Source organism: Schistocerca cancellata, chromosome 7 (assembly GCF_023864275.1).
Source record: "Schistocerca cancellata isolate TAMUIC-IGC-003103 chromosome 7, iqSchCanc2.1, whole genome shotgun sequence".
NCBI classification, from domain to species: domain Eukaryota; kingdom Metazoa; phylum Arthropoda; class Insecta; order Orthoptera; family Acrididae; genus Schistocerca; species Schistocerca cancellata.
Window position 1 is genome coordinate 480,982,503 of NC_064632.1, and position 25,069 is coordinate 481,007,571.

Sequence of the window (25,069 nt, forward strand, 5' to 3'; positions counted from 1 at the left end):
GTGAACGGCTTTATGTAATCTGTGGATGATATTTGCATTTCCATATTAAATTCTAGTCTTTCCTCTATTGACTGTTTTATAATGAATACGCCAATTGTGTAGGAACTTCGCTTTTTTAAACAAACAAATCTTCTAGAAAAAGTGTTTCTCTTGAATGAGATTTTCACTCTGCAGCGGAGTGTGCGCTGATATGAAACTTCCTGGCAGATTAAAACTGTGTGCCCGACCGAGACTCGAACTCGGGACCTTTACCTTTCGCGGGCAAGTGCTCTACCATCTGAGCTACCGAAGCACGACTCATGCCCGGTCCCACAGCTTCTGTAAAGTTTGGAAGGTAGGAGACGAGACTGGCAGGAGTAAAGGTGTGGGACCGGGCGTGAGTCGTGCTTCGGTAGCTCAGATGGTAGAGCACTTGCCCGCGAAAGGCAAAGGTCCCGAGTTCGAGTCTCGGTCGGGCACACAGTTTTAATCTGCCAAGTTTCAAGTGTTTCTCTTATATCCTACAGTCTCCTGCGAGTCGTTGTAATATAGACGCTGGCAATAGTTTTGGCCTGGGTGTCACTTTATGGAAGCCGAGGTTAGTGGAGAGCCGCACCTTTTAAAATGACTCCACGCATTAGTCAACTTTGTACTTCAGCAAAGGTATAAATTGTTACATACAAATTCTGACTGTGTGGGCTGGTCGCAAAAGAACCATTAGCGGGCCGCATGTGCCCTATGTGCCACTATTTGCCCACACCTGCTCTAACATATATGTTGTAGTCTGTGTATCAAACATCTCCCTTTACAGTTACTAAAGGTACTCGATTTTTTAGTGCTAGAAAGAGGGATGACAGTTGCACTTTCCTATGCTCTTGATATATGTTTATTACAAGATCGCATGCAAGTGGAGTGGTCTTAATTATAGCAAGGTGCTACCATATTTTATAAGCCCCGAGTTTATTCCACCCTTTTTAGTAGCGTTCGTTTTTTACACACATCAAAAACGTTTTTCTTCCCCCCGGTTCCCAGAACTCCTGAAGATAGACTTTGACTCTGGATATTGTATCACAGACACAGTCCCTTTGACTGGTCAGCGGTTTCACTAAACCTGCCCAAAGATGTAAATAACCAAGCATGAGCACCGCCTATTAGACGGAGAGGGTCCGACAGCCAATCAGTTCCAGTCATTCCACCAGGAAGGAGGTACACGGCTCTTGTTGTCTGTAATTCAACCATGCCTAGATGGTCAACGGTGCGGTTCTATCGTGCCCGCATTGTTGCTTTGTCCCAGGAAAGGCTCTCAATAAGGGAAGTGTCCAGGAGTCTCGGTGTGAAACAAAGCGATGTTTTTCGGACATGGAGGAGATACAGAGAGACAGGGAACTGTCGGTACCATACCTACTCAGGCTACCCAAGGGGTACTACTGCAGCAGATGACCGCTACCTACGGATTATAGCTCGGAGGAACCCTGGCCGCTGGTGTGGGCGAGCGGTTCTAGGCGCTTCAGTCTGGAACAGCGTGACCGCTACAGCCGCAGGTTCGAATCCTGCCTCGGGCATGGATGTGTGTGATGTCCATAGGTTAGTTAGGTTTAAGTAGTTCTAAGTTCTAGGGGACTGATGAACTCAGATGTTAAGTCCCATAGTACTCAGATCGATTTGAACCATTTTTTTCGGAGGAACGCTGACAGCAGAGCCACCATGTTGAATAATGCTATTCGTGCAGTCGCAGGACGTCGTGTTACGACTCAAACTGTGGGCAATAGACTGCACGATGGGCAACTTCACTCCAGACATCCATGGCGAGGTCCATCTTTGTAACCACGACACCATGCAGCGTGGTACATAAGGGCCCAACACAAGACGAATGGACCGCTCAGGACTGACATCACTTCCTCTTCACCGATGAGTGTCACATATGCCTTAAGCCAGACAATCGTCGGAGACGTGTTTGGAGGCAACCTGGTCAGGCTGAACGCCTTAGACACACTGTCCAGCGAATGCAGCAAGGTGGAGGTTTCCTAGTGTTTTGGGGTGGCATTATGTAGGGCCGACGTACGCCACTGGGTCATGGAAGGCGCCGGAACGGCTGTGCGATACGTGAATGCCATCCTTTGACCGATAGTGCAACCATATCGGCAACATATTGGCGAGGTATCCGCCTTCATAGACAACAATTCGCGTCCCCATCGTGCACATCTTGTGAATGTCTTCCTTTACGATAACTACAAAAAAAAATGGTTCAAATGGCTCTGAGCATTATGGGACTTAACTTCTGAGGTCATCAGTCCCATAGAACTTAGAACTACTTAAACCTAACTAATCGAAGGACATCACACATATCCATGCCCGAGGCAGGATTCGAACCTGCGACCGTAGCGATCACGCTGTTCCAGACTGAAGCGCCTAGAACCGCTCGGCACACCGGCCGGCCACGATAACTACATCGCTCGACTAGAGTGGCCCGCATATTCTCCAGACAAAAACCCAATCGGATATGCCTGGGATAGATTCAAAAGGGCACCACCTCTGAAGGTTCCGCTGTATGGTGGTACAACATATAGTGTGTGGTTTTGATGAGCAATAAAAAGGGCGGCGGAAATTATGTTTATATTGATCTATGTTCCAATTTTCAGTACAGGGTCCGAAACTCTCGGAACCGAGGTAATGCAAAACTTTTTTTGATGTATGTATTTTTATTTTTTTTTAATTCACGATGTAGCTGCATCATTTCTTTCGTATGTCAACAGGTTATGGGAGCAAGGTTCTTCTGTGACATTCTCTGCTGATACCTCTTTGTTGGTCACTGTACCACTAGGGCTTGTGATGTCCTTTTTACTTATTCTTCGGATATTCGGTTTATATTGGCAGTATCCTCAAACACTGGAACTTGGAATATGTTGAGACAAGATGTTGTCGAGACAATTCGACCTTGAATAGAAGCAGATACTACTTCGTAGGAATTCTATTTCGCGCAATAGGTCGTTACTCCACAGATTACTTCCGCGTTTAATTTGCAGTACTGCTGAAAGTAATGACTAACAGGTAGTGGTACATTACAGATAAACGGAAGTGGCGTGAATCAGTAGGCAGGATATCCCTACCTGTTTAAGGAGGGGTAGGACGTCAAACGGATCGACTTGGAGCAGGAGAAGCACCACAGGACATTTTAATTTCCACTGTTTATACTTTTACAAACAAATTCATAAAACTTTGTCAACATGACCTGGAAGGATTCCGAATTCAAACGCATAGCAGTGGAAGTTCGGAAACATAACAAAATAATTTTCTTTACATGTGAAATTTCATCATTTTTTTTTCACTTACTAATGGCAGCATTTGTTGCTATAGGTACACTTTTCTTCCTAAGTAAGAGAGATTCTTCGATGAATTTTGCACATCATACAAACAATACTTAAAGGTGTATGAAACTCTAGAATATTCCACATCTATTAAAAACTGTGGTAGAAATTGAGGTAATTAACGATAATTGGAAAGACCACATAGATAATATTGTGGAGAAGGCGAGCCAAAGGTTGCGTTTCATTGGCAGGACACTTAGAAGGTGCAACAATTCCACTAAAGAGACAGCTTACACTACACTCGTTCATCCTCTGTTAGAATATTGCTGCGCGGTGTGGGATCCTTACCAGATGGGATTGACGGAGGACATCGAAAGGGTGCAAGAAAGGGCAGCTCGTTTTGTATTATCACGAAATACGGGAGAGAGTATGGCAGATATGATACGCGAGTTGGGATGGAAGTCATCAAAGCAAAGACGTTTTTCGTCGCGGCGAGATCTATTTACGAAATTTCAGTCACCAACTTTCTCTTCCGAATGCGAAAATATTTTGTTGACCCCAACCTACATAGGTAGGAATGATCATCAAAATAAAATAAGAGAAATCAGAGCTCTAACAGAAAGGTTTAGGTGTTCGTTTTTCCCGCACGCTATCCGGGAGTGGAATGGTAGGGTTTCGATGAACCCTCTGCCAAGCACTTAAATGTGAATTGCGGAGTAATCATGTAGATGTAGATGTAAAATTTGTGTTTTTTCTGAACATGAAGTTCAAAATATAACAGCTCATTCGTTTTTCATAAATTAAACAAATTCTAGAGTTTCATACACCTGTAAGTATGGTGTGTATGCTGTGCAAAATTGATAGAAGAATCTCTGTAACTTATGAAGAAGTGTACCCGTAGCAACAAAGGCAGCCATAAATAAGTAAAAAAATGATGAAATTTCAAATGTAAAATAAATTATTTTGTTATGTTTTAGAACTTCCACTGAAATGAGTGTGAATTCTGAATCCTTCCTGGTCATGTTGACAAAGTTTTATTAATTTGTTTGTAAAAGTATAAACAGTGGAAATTAAAATGTCCTGTTGTGCCTCTCCTGCCTCCAGTCTGTTTGACGGCCTACCCCCCTTAAGCAGGTAGGGATATCCTGTCTACTGGTTCACGCCACTTCCGTTTATCTGCAAAGCATGACTACCTGTTAGTAGTTACATTCAGTACTACTGCAAATTAACCGCAAAAGTAATCTCTGGAGTAACGACTTATTGCGCAAAATAGTATTTCTACGAAATAGTATCTGCTTCTATTCAAGATCGAATTGTCTCGTCAGCATCTTATCTCAACATATTCCAAGTTCCAGTGTTTGAGGATACAACCAATATAAACCGAATATCAGAAGAAGAGTGGAAAAGACATCACAAGCCCTAGTGGTACAATGACAAACAAAGCGGTATCAATAGAGATTGTCAAAGAAGAACCTTGCTTCCGTAACCTGTTGGCATACGAAGAAAATGAAGCGGCTCTATCGAGAATCTTACAAAAATAAAAAATACACACATCAAAAAGAGTTCTGCATTACCTCGGTGTCGAGAGTTCCGGACCCTGTACAGATAATTATAATGGAGATCAACATAAACATCATTTCCGCCCATTTTATTGCCCATGAAAACCACACATTACAGGTTGTACGCAGCGTGGGATTATCCCGAGCGGTCTGAGGCGCTGCGTCATGGAAATTAAAATGCCCTGTGGTGCCTCTCCTGCTGCAAGTCGGCTCGTTTGACGTCTTACCCCACATAAGTCTTTTTCAGAGCAGAGGAGCTATAGCTAAATTCTTTTATCTTGGCGGTTCGCGCATGCCCGCCAAGACGCGGGAGATTGCTACATTGCCAGTTGTACGCGCCAAGAGAAGCAGCTCCATAGTATAGTGCGCAAACTTACGTTTAGGGGGGGGGGGGGGAGCGCGCAGTTTATGAAGTAAAGCCACCACGGCCGCATTAACCCTTTCGCTGCTACAGAGACGTGCTCCCCGCATTCCGCGATGTGCGCGATTTTGTCATCATTGCATTGCTCGCCTGTGCAGACACATGGTGTTTCGACTGCTTTGACACACTTTACCATTCGATTTCATAAAAACTATTTGGCCCAAAAATTTGATTTTTACACATCTTCTTGAATGATACCTTCCCCCCATAAATTACTTAATTTTGTTTCGTTGTTCAACGCAGTTATTGTGCAGCGATAGATGTAGTAAACCATTGCACGAAATTTTGAAGAGTTTGCAGAGGTAAAAGTCCATATCGTATACTTTCCATATGGTTGATTTTAGTTGCCAGTAGAATTTTGAAAAAACTACATTCAAAGGAATAAAATTCATGAAGTAATACACTTTGATATTATTTTTAAATAAAGAAAATATCAGCACCAAACAAGGTTTGAACTCAGAACCTTTCGCTTAGCCGCCATACACTTTAACCATTTCGCTAACGCAGCTCGTTAGGTGATGCAACTCCCTGAGGACTTTAAAATATCACGCAAAATACCAACAAACATTGTTGGTATGACTATAAATTACTCACGTTGCGTCTAAGTACAATAGGAAATAAACAATTACCGCTGTTCTTTATTGCAAAAAGGTGGTTACTGAGAATGATACAAACACCTTTCCTTGCTGTCGCCTGAATTAGGAGGCTTATTGCTTGTTTGATTTAACTAATTAATAGAATATGAAGCAATTGGTGTAAAGAATGCTTTTTCCAAACTTTCTATAAAATAAAGTCTGCTATCAAGACATTGCTTTTGTTCAATTACTTTATTTATGACTGAACGTTTCTAAAACTGGAGACACTCTTCCGTGCTCTGCACTGCAGTCGAGCTCTGGCAACATCGTTCTCTGTTAATTGGCTGACTGTGTTTTGTGACGTCAGTTGTGCAGAACGAACCTAAACTCGGCCGCCGTCATAAATGACGCGCACTTTTAGTCAGGCAGGCGCAGTGAGTAGAGTGTGCGTGGCGTGTTGCAGCTGCGGGCGGCGCATCTCAGTGACGACGAGCGCCTTCTGATGGCTGGCGGGCTGGTGCTGCGGGCGGCGAGCGCCGGCGGCCGGCAGCACCGCCCGCTGCGGGGGCAGAGCCAGGGACGGGGCCGGCGGCAAAGCCAGCGACAGGGACGGAGGGGACAAAGCCAGGGGGCGGGGCCCCGGCCTGAGAGACATGCCGGCGGCGGCCGCGCGCTGCTGAGCGCCGCGCCCACGCACCGCCAGACAAGCCACTGCTCACACGACTCCACAACGCAACCGTAGATTATCCCCACGATGTACTCTCTCTGTGTGTATTATTTTTGTGTCTGTGTCTTTGTTGTAATAAAACATGTGAAAAAATCACACTCTGTCTCCGTTGTTGTTATTACGAGAGTCACTCCAAAAGAAATGCACACTATTTTTGTAAAAATACAGTTTTCCTTCTGCATATGTGAAAGTTATACGGTATGTAGATACATCCTTCCCACTTGTTTTCAAACTTGGTTCAACCTGTTCCCGTGAGTGGCGCCGTCACAGCATGTCTTCAAGATAGCTGCTACACTTGACGTTCGTCAGAAGCAACGTGCTGTCGTAGAATTCCTGTGCTGTGGAAACGAGACAGTGGGAAACACCCGCAGGAGGTTGAAAGAGGTGTATGGAGATGCTGCTGTCGATTGCAGTACAATTAGTCGGTGGGCAAGCAGGTTACGTGATGAAAGCGGGCACGGCAGTATTGAGGATTGTGCTCGCAGCGGGAGGCCTCGTACTGCACACACTCCAGACAATGTGCAGAGAGTTAACGAATTGGTGACTGCTGACAGACGCATCACAGTGAACTAATTGTCACGCTACGATGGGATAGGGGTAGGAAGTGTTTGCAGAATACTGAAAGTGTTGGCGATAAAAAAGATTTGTGCCAGGTGGGTTCCCAGAATGTTGACAATGGCTCACAAAGAAACAAGAAAAACGGTATGCAGCGAATTTTTTCAACAGTACGAGAATGGTGGAGATGAATTTCTTGGAATAATTGTGACAGGTGATGAAACAGGGCTCCATAATTTTTCACCAGAGACGAAGAGGCAATCAATGGAGTGGCGTCATGCAAATTCACCCAAGAAAAAAAAAATTCAAAACCATACCCTCTGCTGGAAAAGTTATGGCTCCGGTGTTTTTAGGTTCCGAAGGACTCTTGTTTGTGGTCATCATCCCAAGTGGAACCACTATAAATTCTGATGCATATGTGACGACACTGAAGAAACTTCAAGCTCGACTGAGTAGTGTTCAACCACATCGGCAAAAGCAGGATGTTTTGCTGTTGGACGACAGTGCACATGTCAGTCAAAAAACCATGTAAGCGCTAACAAAACTGGGATGGACAACACTGAAACACCGCCTTACAGTCCTGATCTGGCTCCATGTGACTATCATCTCTTTGCACGCTGCCAAACAGTGGCTCCAACAGGTTGGTCCAGAATTTTACCGTGCGGGTATACAGACGGTGGTTCCAAGATGGCGTGAGGCAGTGGAGACGGATGGAAATTATGTGGAGAAATGAAAATAGTGTTCCTAAAGGATGTATCTACACACCGTAAAAGTTTCAAACATACATAATAAAATATGTATTTAAAAAAAATAGTGTGCATTTCTTTTGGAGTGACCCTCGTACTTACCACTACCTCAAGGTTACCAGTCGTAAGTTAGGAGTCAAATCTTAAGATGAAGAAGGCTGCAAAGAAAGAGTAAAATTGTACCCAGGTAAGCTTAATACTTTTTGTATCATTTTTCTACCCCTGCTGCACACTACTGGACTTTAAAATTGCTACACCAAGAAGAAATGCAGATGATAAACGGGTATTCATTGGACAAATATATTATACTAGAACTGACATGTGATTACATTTTCACGCAATTTGGGTGCATACATCCTGAGAAATCAGTACCCAGAAGAACCACCTCTGGCCGTAATAACAGCCTTGATACGCCTGGGCATTGAGTCAAACAGAGCTTGGATGGCGTGCCCATGCAGCTTCAACACGATACCACAGGTCATCAAGAGTAGTGACTGGTTATTGTGACGACCCAGTTGGTCGGCCACCATTGACCACACGTTTTCAGTTGGTAGGAGATTCGGAGAATGTACTGGCCAGGGCAGTAGTCGAACATTTTCTGTATCCAGAAAGGCCCGTACAGCACCTGCACCATGCGGTCGTGCATTATCATGCTGAAATGTAGGGTTTCGCAGGGATCGAATGAAGGATAGAGCCACGGGTCGCAAATCTAACATCCAGTGTTCAAAGTGCCGTCAATGCGAACAAGAGGTGACCGAGGCGTGTAACCATCACGCCAGGTGATAAGCCGGTTTGGCGATGACGGATACACGCTTCCAATGTGCGTTCACCGCGATGTCGCCAAACACGGATGCAACCATCATGATGCTGTAACCAAAACCTGGATTCATCCGAAAAAATGACGTTTTGCTATTCTTGCAGCCAGGTTCGTCGTTGAGTATACCATCGCAGGCGCTCCTGTCTGTGATGCAGCGTCAAGGGTAACCGCAGCCATGGTCTCCGAGCTGGTAGTCCGTGCTGCTGCAAACGTCGTCGAACTGTTCGTGCAGATGTTTGTTGTCTTGCAAACGTCCCCACCTGTTGACTCAGAGACCGAGACGTCGCTGCACGATCCGTTACAGCCATGCAAATAAGATGCATGTCATCTCGACTGCTAGTGATACGAGGCCGTTGGGATCCAGCACGGCGTTCCGTATTCCCCTCCTGAACCCACCGATTCCATATTCTGTTAACAGTCATTGGATCTCGACCAATGCGAGAAGCAATGTCGCGATACGATAAACCGCAATCGCGATAGGCTACAATCCGACCTTTATCAAAGTCGGAAACGTGATGGTACGCATTTCTCCTCCTTACACGAGGCATCACAATAACGCTTCACCAGGCGACGCCGGTCAACCGCTGTTTGTGTATGAGAAATAGGTTGGAAACTTTTCTCATGTCAGCACGTTGTAGGTGTCGCCACCGGCGCCAACTTTGTGTGAATGCTCTGAAAAGCTAATCATTTGCATGTCACAGCATCTTCTTCCTTGTCGGTTAAATTTCACGTCTGCAGCACGTCATCTTCGTGGTGTAGTAATTTTAATGGCCAGTAGTGTATATTCTACTATGCCAGTAAATAGTTTTTTCTTTACAGAATCACACTCCCATACATAAAAAAAATTCAAATCTGACTACTTTACAAATGACATGTAAGCAAGGGAAAATTGTGCTCAACGTTTGTTGGAAGTCACTAAGTGATCTCTTTATAAAACAGTGGTATTTGCACTCCACTGTTAGCAAAAGCTAGTTTTTCACTTATCTAAATGATTATAATGTTATACCTCTTAAACTGTCGTAAGTTAGAAAATTTTGCAGGTACATCCAGTGGTAGACGTGGATACTGTCGGCAAATTCTGTTGTGAATAGAGTTAGTAGCAAAGAAGTAAAACATTAAAACGAAAGACAAGTTACTGAATGCTTCTGCACTGATACTGCCCAAGACGAAAGACGAGTAGAGAATGTCTTGTGTCTCTAAAGACATTTGCATCATGTGTGCCTTGTACTCTGAAATGTCCTCCGTCAGAATTATAGCCTTGCAGTAAGACAAGCCTTCCGACCCGCCAGGGTAGCCGAGAGCGCTAACGCACGAGTAGTCGCGCCGGCCTCGGATAGAATCCGCCCGGCGGATTAACGACTAAGGCCGGTGTGCCGGCCAGCCTGAATGTAGTTTTTAGGCGGTTTTCCACATCCTCCTAGGTAAATACTGGGCTGGTCCCCATGTTCCGCCTCAGTTATACGAATCGCAGACTTTTGAAACACATTCACGCTGTTTCACGATTTCCAGTAGACGCAGGCAGCGGGGGTACGCTCCGTCCATCCTGGGGGGTATGGGGTGGCGGCAGGAAGGGCATCCAGGCAACCCTTAACCATGAAAATTCCGTACTTAACCCTGCCGACCCTGCGCACTGTGTGGGATAAAGGCAGTAGCAAAAGAAAGAAAGAAAGTAAGAGATACCTCCCCTTTCCTGCTTGGCAAAGATGTACCTTTCTCACGGGCAGGGACAACTAGTAACTCAACGTCTGTGAATAAACTAGTGACTTATGCAGAGCATGGGCGAGTGTAGTATTAAAGGCGCTCCTATTGAAATTTGATGCTGAAAATCACCTGTTGAGTAAAAGACTTTAGGCGCTAGCATTACTTGTCCAGTAGAGATGCAAATCTTAGCCAAACGCTAAAGAGAATGTACCTCTTACTGCAGTGGTGAGAAGTATTTCTAGGAAGGCATTTGCCTAGAATATAGCGTTGTTCGAAAGTATAAACATGGACAAAAGTAGTTCAGACAGAATAGAATAGAAGCATTTGAAATAGGGCGATACCAAAGAAACCTGAAGATTGGATGGATATATAGCTTAACTAACGAGGAGTCGCTTAATACAACTGGGGAGAAAAGAAATTTATGGCATAACTTGGCTAAGAGAAGGTATCACACAAAAAGACACAGTCTGAGACGTCAAGCGATTATCAGTCTAATATTGGAAGGAAACGTGAGGGGTGAAAACTGCAGAGGGAAACTGAGAGATGACTACTGTATGAGGTTAAAATGGATATGGATTTCGCTAGTCAACCAGAGATGATGAGGCACATGATAGAGAATTGTGGAGAACTGCATCCAAGCACTCTTTGGACTAAAGACCATAACAACGACATGCACCACTTCGAGATTTATGACCTTATCAGTAAAATGTAACCGGTAGGATGTCCACATGCTCATAACGAACTGATGCAGCTTTGCCCAAACTGTTAGCTCAGTGATGGAGCTCCACACCGCTGATTGTATGTCACTACACTGTGAATCATTTCCAGGCTCCTCTGACTGCAAAGTTCACATTAACATGCAGGCTGAGTGGCAAAATCTTTTGGAACGAACGGAGATTCAGCGTGTCTTTCAGTAATGGCTGTGTTCTTGTGATACACTGCTGTGGCGACGGCACACTAGCTGATAGATTTGTTTATAGGTAAGTCAGATAACGCCAACAATGACACATTTGTGTGTTGTTGTGTACAAGATGTGACCTCAAAATCTTCACGTTGTGAACAATATTGACAGACCTGCTAGAGTGGGAAGGCTTTAAGTTATTGCGTTACTCTCCCAGCATAACATGGTTCCACAGGCCGTATTTCAGCCGGACAGTGCACAACTACTGTGGCGAGGAGTGCTCCACACTTCTTCTAGGGACGACAGGTAAGAGTGCACATCTGGCATCGTCTAACATTTCTAGGGTATTTAAAACCTCACGGTCATGGTTCCAACTTGCAGGTTTCATAGTTAACAAGTACTTTCCTTTCTACTTGTGAATTAAGCAAGAGTCGAGGTTGAACCATGACCTTGTCCATTTACAAACTGACGGCTGCAGTGCCCACTGGACGAGAATTTCGACACCATTGGTCAGAAACACGTTCATCACCTAGTAACCACTGTTCAGCATTTGTGAATTCCCATATAAACCACAGGGGAAAATATTTCCCAGGAATACTCCAAGATTCTCTGTGATTCGGTGAGGTGATATGATTCTAGCACGCTAAATTTCACACAGTATTTAATTGTCAACGCGTACGTATCAACGGCAGCAATAATAATCATTTTATAAAATCCTCTATGAAATTCGCTCTGATAATACAGCCCTATTTTTTTGCAGGCTGCTGTAAGGTAATCAAATAAACTGATTCCTCATTATCTGTCAGAATTCGGTCTCAAGTTGACTAAGATAAGTTGCTCCTCTTCTCTCAGAGCTACTTAAAATTAACATTTGTTACATGACCAGCGTGTCACAAATATATCGCTTCTCCTTTATTGATACTTAGATTTCATATATACATCCACAGTCACTTACGTTCAGCCGTACCAAAAATACCTACGACTAATATGATATAAATATCAAAACTAACTATACGATATCATGACAAGATGACATACAAATACATTTCATACGCACATCCATATTAGCATTCCTTCAGTCACATTAAAATACATACCACAAATCTGGTACATATATTTCAATTAGAATATCAACAAAATCAACTCTATGGTGTTGTATATAGCAGTTTAAAGGAGTTTGACGAGCGAGAAAGTTTTACGTTTACACTCTATCTTTACAGAAAGTCTTACTTGTTACAGACCTATAACTCGTACTTCCAGTGCAAAATCTCCCTTTGAAAAACTTATTTATTTTTTTAAAGTATTGTCTGCTCTATATTTTCCTAACAAGCACTAATATCTCTGATGGAACTGGCAAATTTCGCATTTCTAACACTGTGTTTCTTTAATATTATTCTTCAGTGACCATCGATGTATTTATTTATTTGTTTGTGGTTGGCTTCTAGCACCAATGAGTTTTAGGTATCACAAATTGACAGAACTGACAAATATAACAAGATATCATTCAACCTTATATATATTTTACGACACACATTTGTACATTTGTCTTCTGATTGAAAATACTTTGTCCTCCGATCGCAGCACGCTTCTATCACCGTCACCACGTCACAGTACCGTGCAATATGCTTAACTACAATTTCACTGACGCAAATATTGTCATCCTGTTGAATTTATTGAAAACTCACACTCAGGAAATTATTGTATAATCATTGGTCCTATAGTACAGGAGTTTCAACGCAAATGTAGGTCGACCGGATATACGATTGTGTTAGAATATACATAATCACACAACAAACGCTGTTGGCAGTATGGAAATCTAGGTGTGAAATGTCAGCAGCATGCGCCATCTTTTGTGCTCAGGTACGAGGGTCGATTCATTTCTAAAAGTTGCCACATTGCTGTAGCGTCCTTTCTTGAAGCAAGCGGGTCATCAAATATTAAAGATGGTGTTTGACATCGTAGGGACAAAAGCTGAGTCTGAGCTTGTGAAACTTCTTTAAACTAGTATATATATATATATATATATATATATATATATATATATATATATATATATATATATATATATATATATATATATATATATAACACCGTGTAGTTGATTTTCCCACTCTGTAAAAACAGCGACAAATCACGTTTCATGATCTTTGCGTCAACAGCACCCATTAGGTTACAATTGTGTGGTGTGAATTTGTGAAGAGTACGGCACTGCATTTTCTGCCACTCAAAGCATTCGACTCATATATAGCGAGTTTCGCCATACTCGTTATTTCTGCGATGTCAATCTGCGTTTTGCCCCCGTGTGGTCATTTGAAACACAGAGTGCATTCAATTTTTTGCATAAAGTCAAAAGATCGGATCGGATTGTTTGGGAAGAGACCAAACAGCGAGGTCATCGGTCTCATCGGATTAGGGAAGGATGGGGAAGGAAGGCGGCCGTGCCCTTTCAAAGGAACCATCCCAGCATTCGCCTGGAGCGATTTCGGAAAATGACGGAAAACCTAAATCAGGATGGCCGGACCCGGAATTGAACCGTCGTCCTCCCGAATGCGAGTCCAGTGTTATAGTCAACAGCAGTCTGCATGTTGTGCCAGCCGATAATTAGCCGATAATTATCAGCCGATTAGTGAAAGAAGGAGACACAGGACGACAGTTATTTAAGTATATGAAACAAAATCGTCTTAACTTCTGAACGGTTTGCGTCAGGACATTCATACTGTACGGTTGGCCGCGGGTCATGATGGCATTAGTATGCGCACACCCACCCGACTTGTTGTTGTCGGCCATTTGCAGGTGAACATGTCACGGTACAGCGTACAGAGCTTGTGAAGGCATACTATGCGAACAATAACAGCCCAATGGCGGCTCAAAGAAAGTTTGCGACAGAGTTCAAGCTGAAAACAACCGGTCCAAGTGAGATAACAATCAAGAATTTGATTCGCAAGTTTTAGTGAACGAGTAGTCTTCTTGATTATAGTGTTGGCAATGTCGGTCGTCCAGAAGTGTGAAACCGCCTGAAAACATCGAGAAGAAATGCGCTGTGTTTCAAACCAGCGCCAGGAAATCCATCAGACAAGCTGCACAACAGGTGGGAATCAACCGGGAGACACTGAGACAAAATTGTTGTTGAAGACTTGCATTTCTTTCCATACAAAATTCGAACCCATCGGCCACTAAGCCCCAGGGCCACGAAACAGCGGTAGTGTTTCGGGAACACTATTGTCCACAGAATTGACGGACAGGACTTCGATGTGAATGTAGTTTGAATTAGCGACAAAGCCCACTTTCATTTGGATGTGTTAGTCAACAAGCAAAATTGGTGCATTTGGGGTACTGAGAATCCGCATTTCGCGATTGAGAAGTCTCGTGACCCTCGACGGGTGATTGTGTGGTGTGCAGTGTCCAGTCACGAAATAATCATTACGATATTCCTTGATGGCACGGTGACTACAGCACGGTACGTGAAGGTTTAGGAAGATGGTTTCATCCCCATTATCCAAAGTGATCCTGATTTTGACAAGATGTGGTTCATGCTAAATGGAGATCGACACCATCGAGTGTGATGTCCCGGAGGAACACACTGGGGACCGCATTCTGGCCCTGGGGTACCCAAGCGTCACTGTCATAGCCCTCGATTGCCCGCTATATTCTCCGGATCTGGACATATGGGACTCCTTTTCGTGGGGCTATATTAAAGACGAGGTGTACAGCAATAACCCCAAACCCACTGTTGATCTGAAATAGCGATTCAGGAGGTCATCGATAGCATCGATGTTCCGACACTTCAGCGGGTCATGCAGAATTTCATTATTCGTCTGCGCCACATCATCGCCAATGGTGGCAGGCATATCGAACATGTCATAACCCAATCCAAATATCTGTTGTGACCATTACAAGTAGAATAAAGTACGTGCACGCCGTAGTTTGTAACTAATTTAGGTTCCTTTTAATATAGTTCAATAATTGTCGCCATGTATGTAGATAGCGGGAGGTATTTACGTGTGTTTGATAAGTTCTTTCCCCCGAAAACTTCCCTCCTTCACACCTTCTCTGTGTTACCACAAATGACAAGTCACTGATCTCATTTGTACTAAGAGTGGAGTATAGGTGAGCTGCCTATTTTCTTCCACTGCCCTGAGTGGAAGGCATAAATTCTGAATACTGTTCAGCAACCTGCAGTCTTCTATAGTTGTTGTCCCCTGCGCAGAAAAGAGCACATAGGTCGGGAGTCCGTTATCTTGAGGCTGTAATAAACTGTTAGCGACGAACTGGTAGGGTACAAATAGTTAAGTTTTGAAGTGATTTCTTTAAATGGGATGCCACTCGCTTTTTATTAGCACAATACGGGCAACTGCACAATTATGGTCCAGTTTATGAATTACAAATAATTTCCATTCTTCACACGTTCACAGAAAATAAACAAAATAACAGCTTGCGTGTTTGTGTGATTGCCATCACACTAGTTCTTAATTACGTGCCCGAAAAACCTGAGATTTCTAATTAAATTCTTAACCAGTACCGACCGGCTGACAACTTGTCTGCCCTCCGAGACAGTAGGTCCAGCTTTGATCTGACACCCGAAGCACTTCTCCCGCCACCCAAGTTAGGTGCGATCCGAAAATCTCCTAAGTGCTTCGTCTGTCTTTTCGTTCAGCTATTGTTTAGTAATCTGCTGGTAAGCAACACTTTTTAATAATGGAATGACAGCCTGCTACTGAGATATGCTTTTGTATGAAACGCAAGTGATTTCTCTGTTAAGTTTTTCTAACATTAATAACAGAAGTTTATGATTTTGGCACGCTTCTTCCGAAAACAGCAGCCAATCATGGACTACGGCCACCATGTAGGCGGTCTTTCTCACGATACTTGTATCGAACAAATCATTTGTCACCGGTACCTCACGCCACATTACGTCATCTTCCCTCTGCTGGCTTTTCAACTACTGTAAGAAGAACTTCTGGTAGCTGAATATGATGCCTGTAAAGCCAGAAGTATTACACATCTCCTTGCTTCAGAGGTTTCCAAAAATTGGGATGTTCTTGCAAACAACAATCAATTTCGGAAATAAGCAAATTTGTAATCCAATTTTTAAGAATTTTTCAGCTATTATCTTTCAGGAGCCGTACCAGGCCTCTGTAGTTGTGATTCGTTATTGTTTTAGAAAACTTGGATCTGCTTTGTATTTCTCCATTCTTAGATTATAAATTAATTGATATAACTATAAACTTATTTAGTCTGTGATTAGGAAAACTAATTATTACCTTCAATGAAATTTCGCCTGTAGCCTTATATTCCAAAATAATTACTCTTTAGTTACACATTCTGTACTAATTACATTATTCTTTAACAGTAGACATTTTTAAAGTTGCATTATTCTGCACCTTTATGTTGTTCATAGTATTTGTTATCTCACAATCTATTATCTCTATTAAAATGCTCTATAACAGGCCACTGTTTTCTAGCTAAGTTTCATTTACAGAATTTGTATTGCTGTTAAGCTACTATCAGCACACTTCCGTCCATTAAATTCAACAAAATATTTCTCATGAGAAGTTAAATTTTTATACACTTTTGGCTCATTTGCATCGTCAGATGCCTTCATCAGTCTTTACAGTCTTGCCAGTCTTTACAATTTTTATCACTATTATGTCGGCCTTAAGCCGTTCTGCGTTTCTTTACATTTAAATGCGTCATAAAGACGTCTAGTAAGAATGGTTACAAATAAAACGAACTCAAAACTTTAACATTTCACTAATACGTGAAGTCAGAAGAACATTACACTAACACGTTTTACCAGTACATTCTCAGTCAGCCCATATTGATGATGCTGTTTTCAATTATGTTGTCCTGCGTTGTGAAGCTCTAGACTTTCCCAACTGGTGCTGAGTTTAACAACTGTCAGTCCATTCTCCCATCTCCAACCTAAACGTGCAGCTCCAGCACAATTCCATGTCACAATGCGTAATGCCTTAAACTAGTTTCCTAACAAGTTTAAAAAACTCTTAAATGAATATATTTTCATACACTATCACAATATAAATACGTAATATTTTGTTTTCATTTTGGTTGTTTGCAACCAAGGTCACTGTTTACATTCTACAGCGAGAGGGGTTTATCGTTGTTTCTGTTTTGATCACAAGAGTACGCATAGTTTACGTACAGCTAGCGCATTGCCTTTCACAGTAATGAAGAGCTCGGTACTTGCTCGCACCATCTGTTACAACTGACCCGCTTCGGTAATGACTCATGCCCCTACATGGCGTCACTTGCTATGCTCTTTAAATCTTACCTACGGAGATTTCCATTTGCGATTCACAGATATGTCGAGAGAACCTTTTAGAATATTGCTTCACCCATAATATACAAACACCAATTTACCAAATCATTGCTTCACTCCCCAATGTGAGGCATCATCCCATCTATATTTGAGTGTTACTATTACTGCAAACCATACTAGTGGAAGTCCATTCGTGTAATGACTGTGTATTTCCTATTGAAGAGCATTATGCGACTTTGTAATATGTAGGGGATAATTATCTTATCCCGCCCCCGTGAATCATGGACCTTGCCATTGGTCAGGAGGCTCAAGTGCCTCAGCGATACAGATAGCCGTACCGTAGGTGCAACCACAATGGAAGAGTATCTGTTGAGAGACCAAACAAACGTGTGGTTCCTGTAGAGGGGCAACAGTCTGAATGATTGATTGAACTGGCTTCGTAACAGCAACCAAACCAGTATCGCTATGCTGGTACTGCGAACGGCTGAAAGCAACGGGAAACTACAGCCGTAATTTTTCCCGCGGGCATGCATCTTTACTGTATATAGTCGTAGTATATAGGATATAAAACGTAGACTGGCAAATGGCAAGGAAACATTTTCTGAAGAAGAGAAATTTGTTAACGTCGAGTATAGATTTAAGTGTCAGGAGGTTTTTTTCGTAAGTATTTGTACGGAGTGTAGCCATGTATTGAAGTGAAACATGGACGGTAAACACTGTAGACAAGACGAGAATAGAACCTTTTGAAATGTGGTGCTACAGAAGAATGCTGGAAATTAGGTCGATAGATCACGTAACTAATGAGGAGGAAGTGAATAGAATTGGGAAGAAGAGGATTCTGTAGCACAGTTTGACTAGAAAAACGGATCAGTTTGTAGGACTCGTTCTCACCAATTTAGTATTGGAGGGAAGCGTGGAGGGAGTCCAAGATAGGAATACACTAAGCAGATTCAGAAGGATGTAGGTCGCAGTAGTTACTCCGAGATGAAGAGACTTGCACAGGATAGAGTAGCATGGAGAGCTTCATCAAACCAGTCTTTGGACTGGAGACCACAACAACAATTATTTTCTTCTTACCTATACCTTTATTCTAACTTCCTTTCATATTTGAAGCCAGTGTGTGTCATTACTCTCTATATTTAATGTTATGTGACCTTCTATTTAAAACTTATTTACTGTTCATGTCTTTTATGAACTTTCCGTGCAGAGTTGTGTCTTATCTCGACAATATGTCTGCTCCGTTCCACTTCATAAGATTGTAAGGTGTCAGGCAAATCCAACACCTTCCATGAAAACCCTGACATGATAAGCAAATCCGGCAGTATGTCACATAGCTCCGAATAAATTCTGACATTAAATTAACCAAAGTAATACGATCAACGAGTGAGCAAATGGAATACCACAGACTAACACAAGAACGCCTAAATGCATGTCATACCTTCCCACCGTGAAACAGACGCAGTTCCGAGGGAAGAAACGAGAACAGAAGCCGACAGCAGAACCGTGTTAAGCTGGAAGGCCCTACGATAAGGGACGGACACCCACGTGCCAGCCTACCACCAGGACCACCCCCCCGGCCCATGTTAAAGATAGAGCCCTCCAGAAGAACAGTATAGATCTTACGATAACCCTAAAAGGGCCACACCAGCTGCATGTTTTACCGTGAGACTTTTTGGCGTCTCTGTTACGTTGCAAACGTTAAAAACATTGCCCCACCACGAAAAGTAACCGCCAGGACCACCCCCCAGCCCATGTTAAAAGATAGAGCCCTCCAGAAGAACAGTATAGATCTTACGATAACACTAAAAGGGCCACACCAGCTGCAAGTTTTAGCGTGAGACTTTTTCGCGTCTCTGTTACGTTGCAAACGTTAAAAACATTGCCCCATCACGAAAAGTATAACGTTTCTCATTGGATGGACAGAATTTTTGAAGGCGGAGCTTAAGGTTAACATTGAGACCCTGATTGGTCAGATAGTTTTTTTTTAAACCAACTTTTAGTAAGGAGAAGTTAGGGGAGAGTTGCTTCCGAGACGGCGAGGTGCGTGGAGCTGTGCCGGCCGCCACCCCCTGACGAACACTGACAAGGTAATGAACGCAAGCGATGCCGCATTTTTGAGCACATAAGGCTTCACTCAGAACTGCAGAAGTCTCATCTGTTACAGCCCCTTTTTACGTAATACTAGTGTCGATTGTCAGTTGAAGCTCATGGTATTCACATTTGCTACGTACGATAAAATCTGAAACACGATGATTTTTCTGTTATGTAATTATTGAGAAGCCACATCAGCCACTGTAATTTACTATAAATTAGATAAGTAATTAAATACAATTGAGGTCACTGTAGACCATTTTGATAGTTTTCTCTTTTGTGAAACTTAATTTAAACCTAGATTATAGATGTGATATGACATAGGTCATCCTTCGATCCACTGTAGAACTTGGAAACCCACTCAGGGAATATTCGTTCACATTTTTGTTGAATGCAGTTGGTTTTTTTCATCCTGTATTAAAATATTTCCTTTTATCAATAGTGCAATTTATAAACAATGTTTGGTGAGTAGAATAAAATTTCCAGTGGTAAACTTAACTGCTTTTTCGACGTTATTTTACCAGCTAACTAAAAATAGGAAAGCCTTGAACCCCTTCCACTAAATTTAGTTAGTATTAAGATTCTTTTACAGGGAGTGCGGTGGAGCTTACGCTGAAATCGTTAAGTATTTGGTTATATCATTGCTAGTCTCACTGAACTTTTCTGAACTCTACAGGTCCCAGGTTCAAACTAGTCAATTCCCTCAGAGCGTCGTTGTGTGAAAGTGGTAGGGAGACACGACTTAGAACAAACAGACACCACGCAGGATGTTAGAAGATGGTTGGGTGAAACCACTTCGCCCATAAATGGTACGTAATGACCGACTTGTACGTCGCCGTCTGCCTTTCCTCCCTCACTCTTCATCAATGACTGGTCGCCCTTCCTGTCGCCCAACAACCAAACTTCGCCTTTCTCTCTGTAAATAATTGGGCTTCTTTTCTATCGCCTAGTAACTATACTTCTCCTTTCTCTCTCTATGCAAGTAATTGGCCGAATTTTCCGTTGCCTAGTAACACTAACTCCTCATTAACTCTAAACACCTCTGGCAGGACTATTCTTAGCCTGTGAGTATATCATAATTCATTACAGCGGAAACCACTTCACCATTTCGGTTCATACTCAAGAGAGACCGTATGTTTAATTTGACTGAAATTTCTTCATCATCTCAAGACAAAATACAGTTATTTCCATTATTTATGCCACTAGAAGTCTTCCTATTGCACATTTTCATATTCACTTAACATGGTTTAACCTTGTCCTCTTCTTCTGTAGTCTTCTTTGTTATACATAATAGCCCTCGCCTTGCTTTCCAGTTTCTAAAATATTTTCAAACAGTTTGCCTATCATCGTTGTAAATATTTGAATGCTGTTCCACTACATACTTTACAATCTGTTTTTTGTAGTGTGCATTAATATGTTACTTGTGACTTGTAACTGTATACTGTGTTCTCTTGCTGCTGTATCTGTAATCCAGTTGTTGATGTGGTCTTCAGTCCAGGGACTGGTTTGATGCAGCTCTACATGCTACTATATCCTGTGCAAGCTTCCTTATCTACGATTAACTACTGCAACTTTCATCCTTCTAAATCTGCTTAGTGTATTATATCTTGGTCGTCCTATACGACTTTTACCCTGCATGCTTCCCTCCAATACTAAATTGGTGATCCCCTGATGCCTCAGAATGTGTCCTACCAACCGATCTCTTCTTCTAGTCAAGTTATACCACAAATTCCTCTTCTCCCCGATTGTATTCAGTACCTCCTCATTAGTTACGTGACCTACCCATTTAATCTTTAGCATTCTTCTGTAACACCACATTTCGAAAGTCTCTATTGTCCTCTTGTCTAAACGATATATCGTCCATGTATCACTACCATACATGGCTATTCTCCATATACAAACTTTCAGAATAGACTTGCTGTGGCATAAATCTATACTCGATGTTAACAAATTTCTCTTCTTCAGAAACGCTTTCCTTGCTATCGCCAGTCTACATTTTATATCCTCTCTACTTCGACCATCATCAGTTATTTTGCTCCCCAAATAGCAAAACTCATCTACTACCTTAAGTGTCTCATTTCCCAAACTAATTCCGTCAGCATCAGCTGATTTAATTCGACTACATTCCATTATCCTTGTTTTGCTTTTGTTGATGTTCATCTTATATCATCCTTTCAAGACACCTTCCATTCCGTTTCAACTGCTCTTCCAAGTCCTTTTATGTCTCTGACAGATTTATAACGTCGTCGGCGAAGCTGAAAGTTTTTATTTCTGCTCCCTGGGTTTTAATTCCTGCTCCAAATTTTTCTTTTATTTCCTTTACTGCGTGCGCAATATACACGTCGGGGACAGGCTACAGCCCCGTCTCACATCCTTCTCAACCACTACTTCGCTTTCGTGTCCCTCGAATCTTACAACTGCTCAAATGCTTCAAATGGCTCTAAGCACTAAGGGACTTAACATCTGAGATCATCAGTCCCGTAGACTTAGAACTACTTGAACCTAATCAACCTATGGACATCACACACATCCATGCCCGAGGCAGGATTCTAACCTGCAACCGTAGTGGTCCCGCGGTTCCATACTGAAGCGCCTAGAACCGCTCGGCCACCACGGCCACCTAAGCGAAAAGGCGGACGAAACACTTAGGAGATTTTGGGATCGAGCCTAACTTGGGTGGCGGGCGAAGTGCTTTGGGTGTCAGATCAAAGCTGGACCTCTCGGAGGACAGACACGTTGTCAGCTGCCGTCGGTACTGGTTAAGAATTTAATTGGCAATCTCAGGTTCTTTGGACATGTAATTTAGAACTAATGTAATGGTAATCACGCAGACACGCACGTCGTTATTTTGTCTATTTTCTGTGGAAGTGTGAAGAAGGGAAATTATTTGTAATCTATGAAGTGGACCATAATTGTGCAGTTGCCCGTATTGTGCTAATAAAAAGCGAGAGGCATCCCATTTAGAGATATCAGTTCAAAATTTAACTATTTATACCTTACCAGTTCCTCGCTAACGGCTGTGAAGAACACCAGAAATAGAGTGATTAGTGCAGCCAAAGTACTTCGACTCCCAGGCGCGCCAAAGCGACCTGAAAGTGTCCGAAGCACTTCGGTTGTAACGCCATTACACTTACGTTTCTCAAAACTAGTGAAATTTAATAAAAAAAATGGTAGACTCGTAGAGATTGTCGTATTGAAAATTGGGTTAAATACTATGAAAAGTGTATAAATAATTAATAAGAGAAGTTAGGCGTTTTGGCGCATAACACCAGAATGTGCTGACCAATCAGAAGCAAGTTCAGTTTCAATTGGCGCATTCTCCCACGGGAATGGTACATACTGTACCATTTGCTGCTTGTGCCTCAATCCACTTTTGCACGAAATGCTACTTCACGTGCATCAAGCTGCATGAAAGTGAGCTTCTAGCAAGATAAAATACTGGCAGCCACAGCGAGGAATATCACAATAAACCCTCTATATACTCCTTCCACCTTTCCATTCTTTGCCTAGGGCTGGTTTCTCATATGAGGACTTGATACTCATACAGGTGGTTCTCTTTCCTCCAAAGATCTCTTTTAATTATCCTGTAGGCGGTATCTGCCATACTATAGTGTTATATGTCTCTACATTCCTACATTTGTCCTGTAGCCGTCCCTGCTTAGCTATTTTGCGGTTCCTGTCGATATTATTTTTGAGACGTTTGTACTCGTTTTCAATTGCTTCATTTACTGCATTTTCATATTTTCTCCTTTCATCAATTACATTCAATATTTCTTCCGTTACCCAAGGATTTCTACTAGCCTAGCCTTCTTACCTACTTGATCCTCTGCTACCTTCACTATTTCATCTCTCAATGCTACCCAGTCTTCTTCTACTGTATTTCTTTCTTCTGTTATTGTCAATCGTTCTCTAATGCTGTCACTGAAAGTCTCTACAACCTCTAGTTCTTTCAGTTTATCCAAGTCCCCCATTTCGTTACATTACTACCTTTTTGTAGCATCTTCAGTTTTAATCTACAGTTCATAATCAGTAAATTGTGGTCAGAGTCCACGTCTGTCCTTGGAAATGTCTTACAGCTTAAAGTTTGGTTTCTAAATCTATGTCTTACCATTATATAATCTATCTGAAACCTTCCAGTGTCTTCAGGTCCCTTCCACGCATAAAACCTTCTTTCATGATTCTTAAACCAAGTATTAGCTATGAAAAGATATGCTCCACACAAAATTCTACCAAGCGGCTTTACCTTTCATTCCTTACCTCCAGCCCAGCCCTTACCCCAGTACTTTTCCTTCTCTTTCTTTCCCTACTATCGAATTCCAGTCTCCCATGAGTATTAAATTTTCGTCTCCCTTATGTATCTGAATAATTTCTTTTATCTCATCATTCATATCCTCAATCTCTTCATCATCTGCGGAGCTAGTTGGCACATAAACTTGTACTACTGTGGTAGCCTTCTGCTTCAGTCTATGTTGCTACAATATTGCGTTCACTATGCTGTTCGTAGCAGCCTATCCACATTCATATTTTTTTATTCATTACTAAACCTACTTGTACATTACCGTTATTTGACTTTGTATTTATAACAGTGACCAGAAGTCTTATTCCTCCTCTCACCGAGCGTCACTAATTCCCTCTATATCTAACTTTAACCTATCCATTTCCCTTTTTAAACTTTCTAACCTACCTCCCCGATTAAGCGATCTTACATTAGACGCTCCGATCCGTAGAACGCCTGGTTTCTGCTGATAACGACGTCCTCCAGAGTAGTCCGCGCCCGGAGATCGGAATGGGGGACTATTTTACTTCCGGTTATCCAAGAGGAGGCCATCATCATTTTACCATACAGTAAAGATGCTTGCCCTCGGGAAAAATTCCGGTACCAGTGCAGCAAGGACGTTTTGGTTCATGTTTCAAGGCCAAATCAGTCAGTCATCCAGACTGTTGCCCCTACGACTACTCGGGCACCTGGTAATCGTCAGTGACCTAGCAATACAAGGAACTTTATTGCCCCCTGAGGTGTTAGTAGTCAAAATATTTTTTTCATGCCATTGATTGATGTTTCCTTCAGTAATTTTCGTGGCGGTATTTTCGTGGTAGAATGAGGCATTTCATTCAAAACTCCATATCATGGGTGTTACAACTTGAAACGTCCCCTTTGAACATTTATACAAGACTGTGCTTAAACTGACACACAATATTTTTTAGCGCAACGCAATCTGACTTTCAGAAATCCCTACAAAGGAATGGCCCTGACTAACATTAACCTGTACCTTTCACAAATCACTTACCTCACCAAAAATCTTCGTTACTCGAACTACTGCAATACAGCGAGCGCCACTACTGCCAGCTAAATAAAAGATTCAGACTACTGAAGGCACTAACTACTGATAGGCATAGTTAGCAAATGAAAGATTT

The 25,069-nt window shown here is 42.3% G+C and overlaps 1 protein-coding gene across 1 annotated transcript in view; it reads left to right on the plus strand.

Annotated features, from left to right (window-relative positions):
* The window catches only part of LOC126092090 (somatostatin receptor type 4-like), a 389,704-nt gene extending 383,090 nt beyond the window's left edge, over positions 1 to 6,614 (plus strand). Inside the window, exon 7 of the mRNA XM_049907513.1 lies at positions 6,303 to 6,614. Coding sequence (XP_049763470.1) covers positions 6,303 to 6,342 — 40 coding nt within the window. The 3' untranslated portion in view covers positions 6,343 to 6,614. The remainder of the gene's footprint in view (positions 1 to 6,302) is intronic.
* Positions 6,615 to 25,069: the final 18,455 nt, after the last annotated feature.